Source organism: Somniosus microcephalus, chromosome 1 (assembly GCF_052327205.1).
Source record: "Somniosus microcephalus isolate GS21.2 chromosome 1, FLI_Smic_1.0, whole genome shotgun sequence".
Classification (NCBI taxonomy): domain Eukaryota; kingdom Metazoa; phylum Chordata; class Chondrichthyes; order Squaliformes; family Somniosidae; genus Somniosus; species Somniosus microcephalus.
This window is the reverse complement of record NC_140987.1, coordinates 113,661,608-113,681,532: the sequence shown is the minus strand read 5'-3', so window position 1 is coordinate 113,681,532 and position 19,925 is coordinate 113,661,608. Positions and strand designations below refer to the sequence as shown.

Sequence of the window (19,925 nt, the reverse complement as noted above, 5' to 3'; positions counted from 1 at the left end):
GGATATACTTGCCATAGAGGGAGTGCAGCAAAAGTTCACCAGACTGGTTCCTGGGATGGCAGGACTGTCATATGAGGAGAGATTGGGTCGACTCGGCCTGTATTCACTAGAGTTTAGAAGAATGAGAGGGGATCTCATTGAAACGTATAAAATTCTGACAGGGCTAGACAGACTGGATGCAGGGAGGATGTTTCCCCTGGCTGGGGGGTCCTGAACGAGGGGTCACAGTCTCAGGATACGGGGTAGGACATTTAGGGCTGAGATGAAGAGAAATTTCTTCACTCAGAGGGTGGTGAACCTATGGAATTCTCTACCACAGAAGGCTGTGGAGGCCAAGTCACTGAATATATTTAAGAAGGAGATAGATAGATTTCTAGATGCAAAAGGCGTCAAAGGGTATGGGGAGAGAGTGGGAATTATGGTATTGAGATAGAGGATCAGCCATGATCTTATTGAATGGCGGAGCAGGCTCGAAGGGCCAAATGGCCTACTCCTGCTCCTATTTTGTTTCCCTATATTCACTTACTGTTACCAATGACGTTATTTATTTATGTTTATATGGGTGTGAATATGTAAACAGCTGGTATTTTAGGAAATTCACATTGTCATTCGACAAACAAATGTTATCCAGTTCGCTACATAGTGTGATAACATTTCAAATGGTATTGCCCTGTAATTCCCCTGTATCTAAGCCTATTTTGGTGGTCATATCAGAGCTATACCCTGCTGAATGGAATAGATGTGGAAGGTAGTATATCTTTCAATTACAATGGCAAATTTGGTAATGCACTGAGATTTATTTGATCTTTGCATGGTCTAAGTAAAGCTTCATGACTTATTTATGAGTTTATCAAACTTTCATGAGCCTGCTACAGAGCATCTGTCAGAAGTCACTGAAGATGGGTTGTATTCTTCAGAGACTCAAAGTTACCCACTTCAGAGAACTTGAAATCTGGATTAAGTTCTGATAGCAAAAATAAGTCGCAGAGCACAGGCACATATGGGCAAAACATCTGTCTGCATATAGACACTGCTGTTTTCCATGTCCCATCACTATCAAATGTATGCTCAGGAACATTTTCTCCCACTGCTCACTAAACATTTCTCTGTGTACCACTAATCTAACTTAATGGTGAAATGGTGAGTAACTGACAAGCAGCTGGGTGTTTTTTGCCTTAACAAAATCAGTCCTGTTGATCTAGTCCAGGTGGGAGGGTTAAATTCCTCGCAAACTAGTAGAGAGTCGGCCAATTCCTCATAACCTAATGGGGAAAACATCCAATTCCTGCTAGTGTTGTGGGGGAAGATTAAATTCCTGGTACCCTGTGTGGGCAAAAGAGCCAATTCTAGATTATCTAGTGAGGAATGGCATTCAATTCCTGGTTGTCGGGGAATGCCTGACAGTCTTGTGATAATTTAGTGGCAAAGTATGTGTTATTTTTGCTGGCAATTTAATGGTGGGGGAGATGCATTCATTTTTCTTGTTAGTGTTGACGAGCTGTTTCGTTTGATGGCATGTCTGAAACCGACAGTTACTGTGCAGATTAACTTGCATATATATTCTATAGCAATATTGTGTGTGTGTTGAAATAACGCTGTAAAAACTCAGCAGGCCAGGGCAGCATCCGTGGAGAGAGAAACAGAGTTAACGTTTCAGGTCAATGACCTTTCGTCAGAACTGGAAAAAAGCAGGAAATGGAAAGCAGGTTTAGGGGCTGGGAAAAGGGGGAGGGGAATGAAAGAACAAAAGGGAAGGTCAGTGATAGGATAGAAAGCAGGAGAGATTAAGAGACATTGAGAGACAATAAGAGATATTCAAGGCGAGAGGAGGTGGTAATAGGACAGGTTAAGGAATAAATGATGGCTCTAGATGGGGTGTGAATTGCGCTGGCAGAATGAAGGACAGCTGCCATGTGGGAGGGAAGAAGAAAAAAAAGGGGGGCCAAACAAAAATTGTGGATTAAAAAAAAGAAGAAAATATATATATGATAGGGGCCGAGGTTATGATCTGAAATTGTTGAACTCTATGTTGAGTCCAAAGGGCTGTAAAGTGCCTAATTGAAAGATGAGGTGCTGTTCCTCGAGCTTACGCTGAGCTTCCATGGAACAGTGCAAGAGGCCGAGGATGGTGAGGTCCGAGTGGAGATGGAGTGGAGAATTAAAGTGACAGGCCACCGGGAGCTCGGGGCCCTTACGGACTGAACGAAGGTGTTCCGCAAAGTGGTCACCCAATCTGCGTTTGGTCTCCCCAGTGTAGAGGAGACCACATTGTGAGCAGCGAATGCAGTATACTAAATTGCAAGAAGTACAAGTAAATCACTGTTTCACCTGGAAGGGGTGTTTGGGGCCCTGGACAGTGGGAAGGGGGGCATGCGTTGCATCTCCTGCGCTTACATGGGAAGGTGCTGGGCGAAGGGGAAGAGGTGCTGGGGGTGGTAGAGGAATGGACTAGGATGTCGTGGAGGGAGTGGTCCCTACAGAATGCTGAAAGGGGAGGTGAGGAGAAGATGCGTTTGGTGGTGGGATCACGCTGGAGGTGGCGGAAATGGCGGAGGATGTTCCGTTGAATGTGGAGACTGGTGGGGTGAAAGGTGAGGACAAGGGGAACTCTATCGTTATTCCGGGAGGGAGGGGCAGGGGTGAGGGCAGAAGTGCGGGAGATAGAATGGACACGGTCGAGGGCCGTGTCAACCACAGTAGAGAGGAATCCTCAGTTGAGGAAAAAGGAGGACATGTCGGAAGCACTGGTATGGAAGGTGGCATCATCGGAGCAGATGCGGCAGAGATGGCGAAACTGGGAGAATGGAATAGAGTCCTTACAGGAGGCAGGGTGGGAAGAAGTGTATTCCAGGTAGCTGTGGGAGTCAGTGGGCTTGCAGTGAATGTTAGTCAATAACCTATCCCCAGAGATGGAGACGGAGAAGTCGAGGAAGGGAAGGGAAGAGTCGGAGATGGACCATGTGAAGGTGAGGGAAGGGTGGAAATTAAAAGCAAAGTGAATGAAATTTTCTAGTTCAGGGAGAGAGCAGGAAACAGCACCGATAGTCATCAATGTACTGGAAAAAGAGGTGAGGGAGGGGACCCGAGTAGGACTGGAACAAAGAGTGTTCCACATATCCCACGAAAAGGCAGGCATAGCTAGGACCCATGCGGGTACCCATAGCAGCACCTTTGATTTGGAGGAAATGAGTGGAGCCAAAGGAGAAGTTGTTCAATGTGAGAACAAGTTCAGCCAGGCGGAGGAGGGTGGTGGTGGATGGGGACTGGTTGGGCCTCTGTTCAAGGAAGAAGCGGAGCGCCCTCAGGCCATCCTGGTGGGGGATGGAGGTGTAGAGGGATTGTACACCCATAGTGAAAAGGAGGTGGTTGGGGCCAGGAAACTGGAAACTGTTTCTTCTTCCCTCCCACATGGCAGCTGTCCTTCATTCTGCCAGCGCAATTCACACCCCATCTAGAGCCATCCTTTGTTCCTTTACCTGTCCTATTACCACCTCCTCTCGCCTTGAATATCTCTTATCGTCTCTCAATGTCTCTTAATCTCTCCTGCTTTCTATCCTATCACTGACCTTCCCTTTTGTTCTTTCATCCCCTCCCCCTTTTCCCAACCCCTAAACCTGCTTTCCATTTCCTGCTTTTTTCCAGTTCTGACGAAAAGTCATCGACCTGAAACGTTAACTCTGTTTCTCTCTCCATGGATGCCGCCCTGGCCTGCTGAGTTTTTCCAGCGTTTTCTGTTGTTATTTCGGATTTCCAGCATCCGCAGTATTTTGCTATCGTTGTGTGTGTGTTGTATGTGTCCCCTGCAGGTGTGGGGGAGGGTGGTGGTGGTGGGACTTGTATGTTGCTGTATTGCATTTACATCAGATTTTTGACTGCAGCTTTGCAAACACCTATATTGTACAGCATTAAAAAACAATTGCCAACCTTACCCACTCCCCCCCACCCCCCAAAATATAGAATACTCACCCCTAAAGGAAGCTTGTGCCATGCAAAGCATCTAAAGATCAAACTCTGATCAGCACATTATTGAATTTAAAACAAAGTTACCACAGTACTCAATTACTGCCAATAGTTGTCTATGTTTGATTTTATTAATATTCTGCCATAGTACTTTTAAAATGTACTACTAATAGTTAGCAATCAGTACCAGTCTGTTTTTTTTGTTAATCCTAAACTAAACCTGAGCCTGACAGACACTTTTAATCAACTGTGGAAACAATACTAAAGCAAAAGCCCCTAACTTCAGCAATCATAATCTAGTTGATACGGCAAGAGGTGATTATTATTTTTTTTTGCCTGCTCTTTTAAAAGAACAAACATTTTATTGAAGCATTTATCTAAATTAATTTGGCATAAAACTATGATAGCTGCATGACATAGTGTGTTTCAATCATTTCAAATGGTAAGGATTTACTTCTGCCAGTCAGGTGCTTATGAAGAAAGAGCTTGATGCCAAAGAAAACATTGAAAGCCTATTGAATAAGAAATAAGGGCTGTCATGCTTATCACTTCTTCTTAACATGATAAGATATAAATCCTGGCTTAGGCTGTCACTGAAATCAAGTAATGCCTTACCGGATCGCCACCAGATGCGAAGGAAATGGACTGCATATGATGATTTGCTATAATCTGTTGGATAAGAACCAAAAACATAAACCATTAATCAGAGGGCTTCTCCCTCCAGAGACCTTATAAACTAGGGTAACATAAATAACATCAAAATGGTAAAGTTTGTGAATCAGGAGCAGTTGGAGGCACACACAAAGAGATGACCAAGTAAGATATGACCAAGTAAGATCATCAATCATACTGAACCTATCTCTCCCACCACTTCCTAGCATTGCTGTTGTTATTAGATGAAATAGTTAGCTGAAATAGGAAGCTGCTTTCAAGGAGCTGGCAAAAAGCAATTGTGTGTCATGTTGCGTCTCTATGTTACATTAGTACCATCTCAACAAAACTCTTCATTACTTAAGTTCTCTGCAGGTGATTGGAATGTTGCTGTTTCCCTTCTCCGAACCTTTCTTATGCATTTACAGCAAAGCACCATGCCTGCTATCTTGTACACTAATCCAGTGGTAAAGTATTAATTGGCAAAAAAAATGGAAATATACTTAAGCATTAGTCCCCGATATAGCAAACAACGTACATGATTCTCTCACTAATAAAGAAACCAGTGCCCTTTCTATAACATGTTTTTCTGCAACATATCCTCTTTGCAATACACCTCCCTGTAAGCTCTACACATGAGCTGTGCTCTGGAATAGTGTAACGCCTGGCTTCACGTCTCTTTGCCCCGATTTTCTCTGAGGACTAATTTACATGTCATTGGTGTTACTGAGGCAGGTGTTGAGACTACCTATTGGGTGAAGCCATGAAGACACAGGAAACTGAAGTGCTGCTGCAGTCTTAAAGGTCTGTAGCTGCTTAAAAGGGCTGATGCATGTTGTGGGCTTGGGAGGGCATGTGAAGGCAAAAGGGAAGCCTGAGCCTGGGTGAGCAGCATAGAAGCCCATATCTTGAAAATATCCTGGAGTGTCTTTGAGAAGTGATTTTTGTCTGAACATAATTTTTCTTAAGTGGCACTGCAAAGGAACAAGATTTTGTGGCAGCATAAAAAAAACACTCTGCAATCCAACAATATGGTCGCATGAGAGCACCCTGCTTTGATGACAAGACAAATGTTAAGTAGAACAGAGGAGGGATGCCCTGTTTCCCTGCCATGGAAGGAAGGTCATGAAGGCCGAAACACATAGGGCACGCCAAGAGATGTCTGAGGCTATCAACAGCAGCACCATGCCAAAGACATGGGAGCAATGCTGAAAGGAGTAAGTGTGAACCTTTATACAGACTTCAAACTGTTTGTGATCCCTGTGGCAACTACCTAGAGTTTTCTATCACTCAATGCAATGAAGTACAACAACAACATGCATTTATATAGCACATTTAATGTAGAAGAAAATTCCCACGGCATTTAATGAGCTAGATAAGATTAGGAGCAGATTCAATAGTAACTTTCAAAAGGGAATTGGATATATAATTGAAATGGAAAAATCTGCATGGCTATGGGGAAAGAGCAGGGGAATGGGACTAATTGGATAGTTTTTCAAAAAGCCGGAACAGGCACGAACAGCTGAATGGCCTCCTTCTGTGCTGTATCATTCTGTGATTCTATGATAAAACACACTGTTACTATTGTAGGAGGTCATAATGGTGCAGTACGTTGTAGCAGTCTAATGTCTTTCCAGGAGAAGGTGGCATTTAACAATAGGTAGGCCAGTTACTGGAGGAGGATCTATTACAATTTAAGAAGTCACACCACCTGAGGAAAGGGTAATAGAGCTCTAGCAACGCAACTTGGAAGCGAAGATCGGAGACCCCCCCCCCCCCCCCCCCATATCTAGCAAACCTGGGCACCCTTTTCATGATGGCATCATTACCACTGAGTGCAAGTGATGGCAAAATGGCAGAAGCTAAGGTGGATGACATCACTAAGTCATTACCACCAAAAATAGTAATGTGCTTCTTTCTGGATCTGAAATACTGTAAAATATCTTCTTCTTTTTGAACTCATTCAATCAAATAATTGTAAACCATGCAATAACCTAGAAATAAAGGGAAATATTAATCTTGGGAAAGGTCTGTCCTAGCAAGAAATCCAACATCTATTCTAGGACCCACAGGCAATTACAGGGCACAAAAAATGAAGACAACTTCTCCACTGCAATTAGTGTCATGGGTTTTAGAGCAATGTAAGTTGAATGACCTCCAGCAAAATGTGAAAAAGAATGGTTTAACATGATTTATTTCATCATATTTAATTCATGAGAACATGCACAGCCTTTGACTGCCAAGAATTTGTCATTTTTTTCCCAGAGAACAGAGACTTCACTATCCTAACAATACTGTTGCTTATTTCCACACGTCATTAGGCTGACGGTGCTGAGGAATTAACAATTTGTTGACCATAGACTCATGTATGAGAAGATTGATCTTTCCATGGATAAATACAATAATATTGGTTTGTGTTTCAGTGTTTCCTGGACAATGTAGCCTCACAGCAAAATTCACATGAATATGTTTCATGTGGTCTTTATTCACTCTCTTCTGCTACTGCACAGACAATGACCCCAATATTTACTGGGAGCTGGGGAGGGTGTGGGTGAGGCCAAGAATGACCAAAGAACCCAGCAAGACAGGGGACGCAGAGGTCCTGCCGATCTCAATGGCAGGGCCTCATTTGCATCTTGTAGCTCCATCTCCCGCCCAGCAGCCAGCCTAATAGGCAGCAGGGGACCCTTGGGGATGGTCCCTGGCAACTGGGGGGAGGGGGAAGATCGGCAATCGGGGGGGGGGGTGGGGGAGGTGAGCAATTGGGAGGGTTAGAGGGAGATCAAAAAACCAGGAGCGGTGGGGTGAGATCAGCAATGGGGAGAGGGGAGGTCGGCAATGGGGCGAGGGGGAGGTCAGCAATGGGGCAAGGGGGAGGTCGGCAATGGGTCGAGGGGAGGTTGGCAATGGAGAGTGGTGGGGGAGATCGGCAATGGGTTGAGGGGAGGTTGGCAATGGAGAGTGGTGGGGGAGATTGGCAATGGGGTGTGGGGAGGTCGGCAATGGAGAGGGGTAGGGGAGATCGGCAATGGGTCGAGGGGAGGTTGGCAATGGGGAGGGGTGGGGTGAGATCGGCAATGGGGAGAGGAGAGGTCAGCAATGGGGAGGGGTGGGGGAGATCGGCAATGGGGAGAGGGGAGGTTGGCAATGGGGAGGGGTGGGGTGAGATCGGCAATGGGTTGAGGGGAGGTTGACAATGGGGAGGGGTGGGGTGAGATCGGCAATGGGGAGAGGGGAGGTTGGCAAGGGAGAGGGGAGGTCGGCAATGAGGAGGGGTGGGTGAGATCGGCAATGGGGAGAGGGGAGGTCGGCAGTGGGGAGGGGTGGGTGAGATCGGCAATAGGGAGAGGGGAGGTCGGCAATGGGGAGGGGTGGGTGAGATCGGCAATGGGGAGAGAGGAGGTCGGCAATGGGGAGGGGTGGGGGAGATTGGCAATGGGTCGAAGGGAGGTCGGCAATGGGGAGGGATGGGTGAGATCGGCAATGGGGCAAGGGTGAAGTCGGCAATGGGGAGGGCTTGTAGGGGGTGGTGTGGTTGGCGCGTGCGCCCAGTCGGTTATGCCCCTGACTGTTTGTGAGCGGTTTGAATCGCTCCCACGCCCCTGGGTTCTAGACACCGGACTTAGGTACAGGCGATGATACAGAAAAGACTGGAGTAGACAGGTGGTTTGGAGATAAGAAAACCAAGATTTTATTAAAATAGAAATTAACACAATCTTATGAGAAGTTACTAGCAAAAAATTACAAGCAAATACAAAATAACTATACTTATACAGGTAATGGGGAACACACGGCACATCGAAGGAAAACAAACTATCTTAACAATCCCCTTATCCTTATCCCACCCCTTATACCTAACTAGATTAGCTATGAGGGGCCAGAATTCATGCTCACCAATCCAAAATAAAGCCAACTCTTAACGAGTGCGAGTTTTGAGGTCTGGTCTTTGGTCCTTCTAGGTACCCCGTCGCCATGTGGTCTTCAGGGGCACGGTGCTGGATCTGCTGCTGTGACACACCTTCTCCCCTCCGCTGCCGTCGTCGTCTCGTCGCGATGGGTTCTCCTCTTCTTCTCCCTCGGGCAGTCGTTGGTGGCACCGTTGTGCCTACAGGGCAGTTGGCAGTTTTAACTGCCTAGATTTTCCTACCCAAGCTTAAGAACGCCAGTCTATTCGTCGTGGCATGGCCACCTGCGTTTTTGCAGTGTTCAACGAGATGCTTGTCTTCCCAAGCGCCAGCTTATAACTAGGCGTTTGGTCTTTATCGATACGGTTTTTGCTGCCCTGCTCTGCCCTTATCGGGTTGTTATCGTCTTCTTCGTCTCCACTCGTCTCGTCCCGCCGGACTACTATACAAGTCCTGGGCTACCTGCTCGACTTCATCTCGCCCCTTTCTGCAGCCTGGGCATCCTGGATGGCTATGGACTTGGGTCTCGTTCCCCTCCCCTGCTGTTGGTATGGTGTAACTGGTTACTGAAAATTTGCTATGGGGAGAGAGCCCGCCACGGGGCCAGGGCACGAGTATGAGCAGCAGCCCAAGAGGCCGGAGCCACAAGAGCAGCAAGTGAGCAGGAGAGCAGAGCAAGAGCCAAGAGCAAGAGAGTGATTGCTACCCGGGGCCTGCAGTTATACTCCTTACGAAAACCCTTATCTGCGCGCCAAATCAGGTTAGTTCATTGTCCCAATCTTGGCGGGCTAGTTTAAATAATTGTAGCAATCTAAACTAACTGTTTTTAGATGGCCGTTGATCGCACCTAATGGCCTGATGTCTGAGCTGTATTGTTATTAATGCATCTTAATTGGCCTGTCCAGCCTCGATGGCTTCCTTAAGCTGTTTCCGATTATTTATGCAGACAACTTGATGGCCTGAAGTATAGGCCTAACTGGTTTTGATCTGTCTACGATCTGGCTTAATGCATATTCAATGTCCTGTCTGCTTTACAAAGTCCTTCTTCACAGAAACTGCATTTTAGGTTTGGATTTCCCCAAAAGCTGCTTGTGCCACAGAGTCCAAGCTTTTAAAATCTTGCAGGCTTTTGGTCACGAGGTGCGGACGCCATCTTTGGGTACCTTTTTTTTTTTAAATGTCCATGCAGGGTCCCTTTTACTAATAACTTTGGGGAAATGCGGAAATTTTGCGAATCCTACAGGCTGGGTATTATCGGCAATGGGTCGAGGGGAGTTTGGCAATGGAGAGGGGTGGGGGGGATCGGCAATGGGGTGAGGGAGAGGTTGGCAATGGAGAGGGGTGGGAAGATCGGCAATGGGGCGAGGAGATGTCAGCAATGGAGAGGGGTGGGGGAGATCGGCAATGGGGCGAGGGGCAGGTCAGCAATAGAGAGGGGTGGGGGAGATCGGCAATGGAGAGGGGTGGGGGAGATTGGCAATGGGGAGGGATGGGGGAGATCGGCATGGGGTGAGAGGAGAGGTTGGCAATGGGAAGGGGTGGGGGAGATCGGCAATGGGGCGAGGGGCAGGCCGGCAATGGAGAGGGGTGGGGGAGATCGGCAATGGAGCGGGGTGGGGGAGATCGGCAATGGGGAGGGATGGGGAGATCGGCAATGGGGCGAGAGGGAGGTCGGCAATGGGGAGGGGTGGGGGAGATCGGCAATGGGGCGAGGGAGAGGTCGGCAATGGAGAGGGGTGGGGGGAGATCAGGAGAGGGGGAGGTTGGTAATCAGGAGGGTTGGGGGGAGACCTACATTCGGAAGGGCTGGGGGGGTCGCGGAGGCTGGAGGTTGGAGCTGGAGGAGGCCGAAGGCTTCCTTGAGGGGCCGGGGTGGGGGGCGGGAGGAGGGAACACTCCTGCTCCTTCTGGCCCACAAAGAGTGCTGAAAGAACCACTTACCTTGGGGAGCCGGCAGCTCCCATCTCCCTTTCACTGCTGAGTTTCCCGACACCTGGGAAATCCGTGCAGCAACAGTTAATTTCAAATAGGGCTCCCAATTGCACTGTAGGAACCCAATTTAAATATGTTACTTGGACGCCCCGATCTGCTGCCGTAAAAATGGCAGCGGGCATGTGCGCAGCATGTTGCGGGTCAGGTTATGCAGATTTCAGTTTTTAATGCCCACCCCATTCCCCCCTGACCCTCTCCTGCCTGTCATGGGGGGGTAATACTGAGGCCAATGTCTCAGAATCACCCTAGATAATTCTATTGGAGGCTCAAATCAGATCAAACAGATCTAGAACAGTTCTTTTCATTCTGGCGCTCCCACGCATCTGTCAGTCCCAGGCAATGATCCTGCAATTTCAAATTAAATGTCTATAGGTGAGAAACAGAAAAGATAAGAGCTGTGAGCACCACTTACAAAAATTTCTCCCAGGAAAGTTACTGATAGAGAAGGTTTTGGAAATCATTCTAAAAGCAGTCAAACTATCATGATAAAAAGCATGCATAAACATGCAAATATGCTGCTTGATTTTTTTTTGAGGTAGTGACAGCCTTGGTGGATAATTATGGGTACGGTAACATAGTGGTTATGTTACTGGGCTAGTAATCCAGAAGCCTGGACTAATGATCTGGAGACGTGAGTTCAAATCCCACCACAGCAGCTGGGGAGCTTAAATTTAGTTATAATAAGAAGCTAGTATCAGTAATGATGATCATGAAACTACCAGATTGTCGTAAAAACCCATCTGGTTCACTAATGTACTTTAGGGAAGGAAATCTGCCATCGTTACCTGGTCTGGCCTATATGTGACTCCAGACTCACAGCAATGTGATTGACTCTTAACTGCCCTATGAAATGGCCTAGCAAGCCACTCAGTTGTAACAAACCGCTACAAAAAAAACATTAGGGGACTACCATCATCACACAGACTGCAACAATTCAAGAAGGTGGTTCACCACCCTCTTCTCAAGGGCAATTAGGAATAAATGCTGAAATAAAAACAGACAATGCCGGAAATACGCAGCAGGTCAGGCAGCATCTGTGGAGAGAGAAACAGAGTTTCACCTCGATGACCCTTCGTCAGAACTGGAAAAAACTGAAGATGCAACAAGTTTTTAAGCAAGTGTAGGGACAGTGAAAGGGGTGAGGGGAGGAAAGAACAAATGGGAAGGTCTGTGATAGGATGGACAGCAGGAGAGATTAAAAGACAAAAGGGATGATGGTGCAAGGCAAAAGGAGATGGTAATGGAACAAGTTAAGAAACAAAAGATGCGAATAAATGCTAGCCTTGCCAGTAGCGCCCATATCCCATGAACAAATAAAAATAAATAATGGAATACCATATGACATGGTGTACTTCAATTTCTAAAATGTTTTTGTTCAAGTTTTCAGCTTGGTGCAGTTTAGGGTTGCCAGCACTGGTTTGAAACATTCCTGAATTCAATTGCACGACACCACTCATGTGATGCTTAATCACATGACATTTACTAACAGTTTGCAAATGTTATTACATTTACCTTAGTTGAGTGTCTTAGTATCACCAAATATTTGACTTTTTGTTTTGCACTGAGATGAGTAACATAATTTATAAATCAAAGAAAGAACACAAAAGAATAGAAAGATTCTTAAATCCTTTAAATAAAAACTACTCCTGGGATGTTTCTGCAATATTGACCGCAATGAGAAACAGCAAGTAAACGCCACTGATTCAACAAAAACATCATCGATGTAAGTAACTTAAAACTAATTTTTTCATATACTTTTAGGACTTTTTTACAATACACAGCAAGTTATAAAAATAATAAATAAAACCAAACCTAATTCAATTCACTGACTCCCACACCCCACCCCTGAAGCCCAGTTTGAGGGAGGTCAGACTCAGTCCTCAGGGAGCGGCACCACAGCTGCCTGACTCCCTTAATAAAACACATTATACAACAGCGCACATCACAGGCCGACATCAACTTTCCCTCCACCCTATTTGTGTTGCTCCCTCCCCACATTTGCTTCTCTTTCCATCCTCTGTAACGTCCGTGTGTAATTGAGACATGGACTGCAGGAGTTGGTTAAAACAGGTGTTTACTGAATGGAGACAAAACTGGAACTACTATACAAAGTTACTACACAGGCTTATATACAGGGGTGGTTACTACTGGTACTGCAGTATACAGGGGCTGCAGAATATAGTTCCTTCTGCAAAGTGCATACACTACAATTCCTCCCCTTTTAGCTAAACAGTACATAACATTCGATTAACAATGAAATAACATATTTACAATTACAGATGCTAAACACATTAGTTGAAGTTAAGCAATTATAAGTTCAGTCTTTGAGGAGGCTTCCTGATTCTGTCTGGATAACGCCTCTTTGGGGTATCAGGTTCTTCTGGCAAAGTTGAGTCGGGATCAATGTCGTTGTTTGGTTCGTCTGCTTCCAATATCACCGATTCTGCGGTAGATGCAATTGGTACTTCGGTTTCATCGCCAGGTGTATCAGATCGTGGTGTGGAGTTGACGTTTCCCAGTGACTCTAGAATCTGGTCAGCATGGCGTCTTACAATGCTCTCTCCAACGTCCACGGTATACATTAGAGGTCCTTGCCGTGTACAGATCGTTCCTGGCTGCCATTTCTCTGTGCGGTAGTCCCGGGCCAAAACTGGTTGACCTATCTTAAAACTCCTGGTCGGCCTTTCATTCATATTCTGAAACTGCCTGTTCTCCACATCTCTTCTGATGGTTGGCTTAACCAAGTCCAAGCGGCATCGTAGTCTTCGATTGAAGAACATCATGGCTGGAGTTTGGTTGGTAACCGCATGTGTCGCATTCCGGTAGGCAAACAAGAAGTTATCCACCTTGTGCTGTAGGGGTATATCTTCATTACACATTGGCTTGATAGCCTTCTTGAATGTTTGAACGAACCTCTCGGCCAATCCATTAGTGGCTGGATGATATGGGGCGGATGTGTAATGCTTAACACCATTGTTCTTTAAGAACCTCCGGAACTCTTCAGACACAAACTGTGGTCCATTGTCGGAGCAAATCTGTTCAGGCAGCCCATTCCTGGCGAATATGGTTTGTAAGACTGTGATAGTTTTTTCTGTGGTGGTTGAGGACATTTTTATTACCTCTGGCCACTTTGAATGTGCATCCACCGCAATTAAAAACATCGAGTCCATAAATGGACCAGCAAAATCAATGTGCACCCTTTGCCATGGAGATGAGGGCCACTCCCATGGATGTAGAGGGGCGTGTGGTGGGGCGTTTTGGACCTTCTGGCATCCTGTATAGCTCTTGGTCATCTCTTCGATTTCTCTATCGATTCCCGGCCACCACACAAACGCTCTGGCTAAGTTCTTCATTTTTACCCCTCCCAGATGACCCTCATGAAGCTCATTGAGCACTCTATCCTTCAATTTGGGTGGAATTACTACTCTGGATCCACACATCAAGGTTCCTCTGCACACTGACAGCTGTTCTCTTCTCGGCGAGAATGCTGGCAGCAGTGGTTCGCCATGTGCTGGCCATCCCTTCACCGTTAAATCATAGACCCAGGAGAGCGTCGGGTCATTTCGTGTTTCCTTTTCTATGTTTGCATTCGTCACAGGGAGACATTCGACTATGGTCGAGTGGAATATCTCCACTGGATCCACTGCAAGTTCTTCTTCCACCGTCGGCAATGGTAGGTGCAGCAATCCATCAGCATTCCCATGCTGTTTAGTTCCTTTGTACTCGATGTCATATTGGTGTGCCCCTAGAAAAAGGGGCCACCTCTGTAGCCGTTGTGCTGTCATTATCGGTACGCCCTTCTGAGGGTTGAAAATGGAGACAAGGCGTTGATGATCAGTAAGTAGAGTAAATTTCTGACCGTGCAGGTAGTGATTGAACTTCTTCACCCCCCACAGCAGGCTGAGGGCCTCTGTCAATCTGGGCGTAGTTACGCTCCGCTGAAGTTAACGAGCGTGACGCAAAAGCTATCGGCCTCTCTGAACCATCAAGGAATTTATGTGACAGTACCGCCCCAATGCCGTAGGGAGATGCATCACACGCCAGTCTTATTGGTAGTGATGGGTTGTAGTGAGCCAATACTTCTCTTGAAGTGATTAGGTCCTTACTCTTCTGAAAGGCCTGCTTACATTCATCGCTCCATTTCCATGCTACTCCCGTTTGTAGTAGGGCGTTCAGTGGGTGCAGAATTGTGGAGAAATTCGGCAAAAACTTATGGTAGTAATTCACCAATCCGAGGAATGACCTCAGTTGCGACACATTTTCAGGCGCTGGAGCCTTAACTATCGCTTCAATTTTGTCAGGGGACTTATGTAACCCCTCTTCATCAATCATGCGGCCACAATACGATATCTGCTTCTTAAAAAACTCGCACTTGGGGCGATTGGCCCGTAGCCTATGTTCATGTAGTCTAGTGAGCACCTGCTCTTGGTTAGCAAGGTGATCACTGTCATCTTCACCTGTCACTAGGATGTCGTCCAAGTAACACTGAGTCCCCGGAATCCCTTGCAGGACTTGTTCCATCGCTCTTTGCCATATAGCCGGAGCTGATGCATCTCCGAATACCAGTCGATTATACTGGTAAAGACCTTTGTGAGTGTTTATCATGAGATATTTCCTAGAGGATTCTACAACCTCTATCTGCAAATATGCTTGCGCTAGGTCAATTTTTGTAAAACGTTTCCCTCCAGATAGTGAGGCGAAAATATCTTCTATCCTCGGAAGAGGATACTGTACTGTGTGAAGGACTGGGTTCACCGTCACCTTGAAGTCCCCACAGATGCGAACCTTCCTTGGCTCCTCAGACTTATTGTTTAACGTTTTCTTCATGACAGGAACGATGGGTGTCGCCCACTCGCTCCAGTCTACCTTAGTTAGCACGCTTGCATTCTCCAGATTCTCTAGCTCTGCCTCGACGGCTGGGCGAATTGCATACGGTACCGGTCTTGCTTTGAAAAACTTGGGAATTGCATTCTCCTCTATTTTTATCGAGGCGGTTATGCCTTTAAGAGTTCCCAGTTCTTGTTGAAATACCTCTTTAGCGTTAGCCAAGATTTTTGACAATCGTCCAGGTGTGACGTCGTCATCCTTTTTACCAGCCACCGCGTCAGTGCTTGAATGGAGTGCCAGTCTAAACTTATCTTTCTGATCCATTCACATCCCAATAACGGTGGTCCACCATCTTGCAGTATGTACAGATACAATTTCTGTATTTCCTTGCGGTTCTATTCGACAGGCACCTTTATTTTCCCTCTGGGGTATACTTTCTGCCCCGTATATGTCTTCAAGACAATGGATGTGTCTTTCAAGAGTATGTGTGAGAATAGCCGCTCGTAGTCTCGTCGATTCATGACGGTCAGGGCTGATCCTGTATCCAATTCCATTTTGACTTGGGACCCTGCTATCGTGAGGGTGACCCAAATGGTTCGGTGATCCTCTTTTGTGATTACGTTGTGTAGTTTGAGACAGCTTAGTCTCTTGTTCCCGGATTCACTATCGCTCTTCTGGTCTTCGGAACTACTGTCCGTCATCTTTTGTACTTTCCTGTACTTTTCCTTAGTAGTCTTTTTGTTGTCGTTAGTCTTCTTCCCGGACCTGCAAACTCGTGCAATGTGTCCCATCTTTCCGCATTGCCTGCATGTTTTGTCCTTGGACCAGCAGTCCTTCTGGTCATGGGTTGTTCTGCCGCAGCGATAACATTTTTCAAATCCCCGTATCATTTCATGGGTGCCGTATTCCTGTGGCTTTTGCTGTATTTCCGCAGCTCCCCTTGCTGCGGCTTCGTACGATACTGCCACGCTGAAGGCCTTATCTCGCGTTAGCTCTTTCTCTGAGAGTAACCTCTTCTGGGTTCCTTCACTCAGGAGTCCACAGACAAATTTGTCCTGTAGGGTATCTGCCAGTCCTGCTCCAAACTGGCAGTGCTTTAATAGCTTGCGTAGTTCCGTAAGGTAATCAGCATTGCTCTCATCTTTATGCTGATTTCTCTTGTGGAATTTAAGGCCTAGAAATTCAGTTGGCTGCGCCAGCCGTTAGCGCCTTAGGAGGAGCAGATCTCGAGCGCTAGGCGCTTAGCGCCCGGGCACAGCGCGATCTGCAGCTTGCCCCAACTTCAGTAGACATTTAGCGCCGGCGCAAAGTCTTTGCGCGCGCTCATCTGCGCGCGCAGATCATGACGTCATTTCGTCGTGCAATGCCCTTTGTGCGCCCGGAACGGGAACTTCACTCGCGCCGCCCCATTGTGCGCCGGGCGGCCCTAACGACTGTTGAGTGGAACGATACACAGCCGAGGCGGGCCGCGGGGAGCGCAAATTAAAGGGCACTTACCCTGCACTATAAATGGCAGCCATTTTGCAGCATTCACTCTTGTGCAACGGATATTTGGAGAGACACCAAGGAAGAGAGCTTACTGCTTTAGCCCAACACTAGGACAGGTATTTTTGGCTTCAGGCCAGAGCTTTGCAATTATCTTTGCCTTCATTGAGATCTCAGTGTTTGCCAGCATATTATGGGGGCTGCATTGGGTGCCAACGCTGAGTTTCAGCCTTACATCAGAAGGGCTTACAGACGCCGTGAGAGAGTGGCAGCCCTGGCTAGACGCAGAGGGGGCAACAGGCGTCGCCAAGTGAGGCCTTACCCACCCAGGGTATACCGCCAGCAGTTCTCCTATCTCAACATGTCTGCCGCGCAGTGTGTTAGGAGGCTGCGATTCAGAAGGGAGGTGGTTGCAGACATCTGCCAGCTGCTTCACAGAGATCTGCGTCCACAGCTGATGCGCAGGACATCTCTGTCGGTGGCAGTGAAGGTGACGGTGGCTCTCAACTTCTATGCCACCGGCTCCTTCCAATCCAATCCGCTGCTGGGGACATCGCTAACATCTCCCAGTTCGCCGTGCATTGCTGCATCCGCCAGGTGACCAATGCCCTTTTCAGAAGGAGACGTCAATTCATCTCCTTCCCCATGACCCTGGACAAGCAGCAGCAGCGTGCAGTGGGATTTGCAAGAATAGCGGGCTTCCCCATGGTGCAGGGCGCCATTGACTGCACGCATGTGGCTTTGCGGGCACCTCTGGAGCATGCCGAGGATTACCGCAACCAGAAGGGCTACCATTCCCTCAACGTACAGCTGGTGTGTGACCACAGGCAGCGCATCCTAGCTGTCAATGCCCGCTTTCCAGGCAGCAGCCACGATGCCTTTATCCTGCGACAGACAACTGTGGCTGACACGTTCCAGGCACAGCCTCACCCAAGAGGATGGCTTATCGGGGACAAAGGCTATCCTTTGTGTACCTGGCTCATGACCCCGCTCCGCGCGCCCACGACCCCTGCTGAAGAGGCATCAAATGAGAGTCATCAAGCGACCAGGAACCTCATCGAACAAACAATCGGCGTCCTGAAGCAACGGTTCTGCTGTCTGGATCGCTCCGGGGGAGCCCTCCAGTATTCGCAGGAGCGAGTCTCCCAATTCGTCGTCGTTTGCTGCATGCTGCACAACCTGGCTATCCGCAGGACTCAGGCACTGCCACCTCATGTTGGACCACCACCTCAGGAGGAGGAGCAGGAGGAGCATGAGGAGGAGGAGGAGGAGGAGTACCAGCCCAGGAGGGAGGCAGAAGGTCCAAGGGCCGCCCGTCGGCGGCTTATTGAACATCACTTCTAGGCCCCCTGTCAGGGAATGGCTTGTGCCAATGAAAGAACATGATTGCAGCCGTTCCGCAAGCCCTCAGCCGGTTAAGGCAACAAACACTTCAAAGATCAAACATGGACAATGTGAATAAATAAAATGGTTTATTGTACAAACTCAGGGCCCTTCCCACATGAAAACCAAAAATACACGAAACCCCCAAAAAACACTCACACACATGACTCACTCCCACAACCTGGGGAGGATTAACAAAAGATGTAAACAAAAATGGCCTTCATCCTCGGCCTTCACAAAACACCCATTCCAAAAAACAAAACATTTGGAGACACCCTCTACTTTGTGGCCCGCGAGGGCGATGCCTTCTGCAAACTTTGGCGGCCCCTGCACGCCCTGCTGCTCCTCCTCAAAGTGAGGCCAGTGGCTGCTGCAAGGCTGGGGGAAGGCTCCTGAGGGGCACATGTCGTGACGGCAGATGCCCTTGGGGGTCGGCCTAGACGAGGTCTGGCCGTCGAGGGGCCGGCTGGTGAATGCTGCAGCTGTGGCTGGGCTGCATCAGTCGCTGCAGCAGCTCGTGGCAGCTCCACTGGGGGAGTGGCAGTGGCGGCTGGAGGAATGGGGGCAAGCTGGCGGATGGCAGGCGCTCGCTGGTCGCCTGAGACACTGGCACTCGCCCGGGCCAGCACTGCAGCATGCCCAGCAATCTGCCGAGGGACAGACCGCTGTGCTGCTGCAGCGCGCCGGGTGCCCTGGCGATGCCTGGCTGACACAGCGAGTGTGGCAGCAGTGAGTGCCCGTGTTGCCCTGTTCTGTGACCGCATCAGAGCAGCCAGTGACTGCACGGCACCACTGATCACCTGGCCAGTCGCTGCCTGAGCTGCCCCGAATTCCGCCAAACTGGTGGCCTGTGAGGCCCCGAATTCGTTCACACTCCGAGACAGGGACTCGATGGCCTCAGGCATCCGTGCCACTACCCCCATGAGCTCCGTGTGCCGGCGCTCCGAGTCCGCGGACATGTCCTCGAGGCGGCGCATCTCCTCGGCGTTGACCGTCTCCGGACTGGAGGCCGGACTCTCCCTCTGGGGAGAAGGCCGCCGAGCTGGCCGACCCTTCCTGCGTTGCTGGACGCCGCTGGGCCCAGCAATTGGACTCCCCTCCGACCCTTCCCCCCTCTGGGGAGAAGGCCGCTGAGCTTCCACCCCCCTCCCGCGTTTCTGCAGGCCGCTGGTCCCAGGAGCTACACTCCCCCCCGACACTTCCCCCATGCTCCCCTCCAGGGAAGACGTGTCCCCTACATTGGCATGGCTTGCCGCGGCTGAGGGTTCCCCTGATGGGCCGCCTTCCTCTTGCTCCTCCTCCTCCTCTTCTGAGGGGCTGTCACTGGCAACTTCAGGGACCTCCTCCTCACCATCTGAAAGCAGGAAGGCACAAGAGTAGCTTTAGAGTGAGGAGAGGGCGTCAGCGAGGGATGCATGAGTGGTGGCATTCAGCGCATTGGTCGGACAGTGGCAAAGGATGTAGATCTGATGCGCAAGTGGGACGAGAGAGGTCCAAAAGGTGATGTCCTTACCATTGGTGCCCAGAACAGGGTCGGCATCTCCAGATGCAACGGGGCCAATCACCCGGGCACCCATGATGCGCTCCACACGCTGTTGCAGCTCGGTGAGCTGCTGGATCTGGGGTCCGCCTCCCCCGGTCTCAGTCCGGCTCCTCTTATTATTGGCCAGCTTGGCCTGCAAGAGAAAGGACGGCCTCTAAGTACAGTGTGTAGCCCTGATC

General features: G+C 48.7%; 1 protein-coding gene across 1 annotated transcript in view; it reads right to left on the bottom strand.

Moving 5' to 3' along the window:
- Positions 1-19,925, bottom strand: part of shc3 (SHC (Src homology 2 domain containing) transforming protein 3) — a 376,522-nt gene that overhangs the window by 185,960 nt on the left and 170,637 nt on the right. Inside the window, exon 5 of the mRNA XM_085984744.1 lies at positions 4,576-4,629. Within this exon, the coding sequence (XP_085840870.1) occupies positions 4,576-4,629 (54 nt within the window). The remainder of the gene's footprint in view (positions 1-4,575; positions 4,630-19,925) is intronic.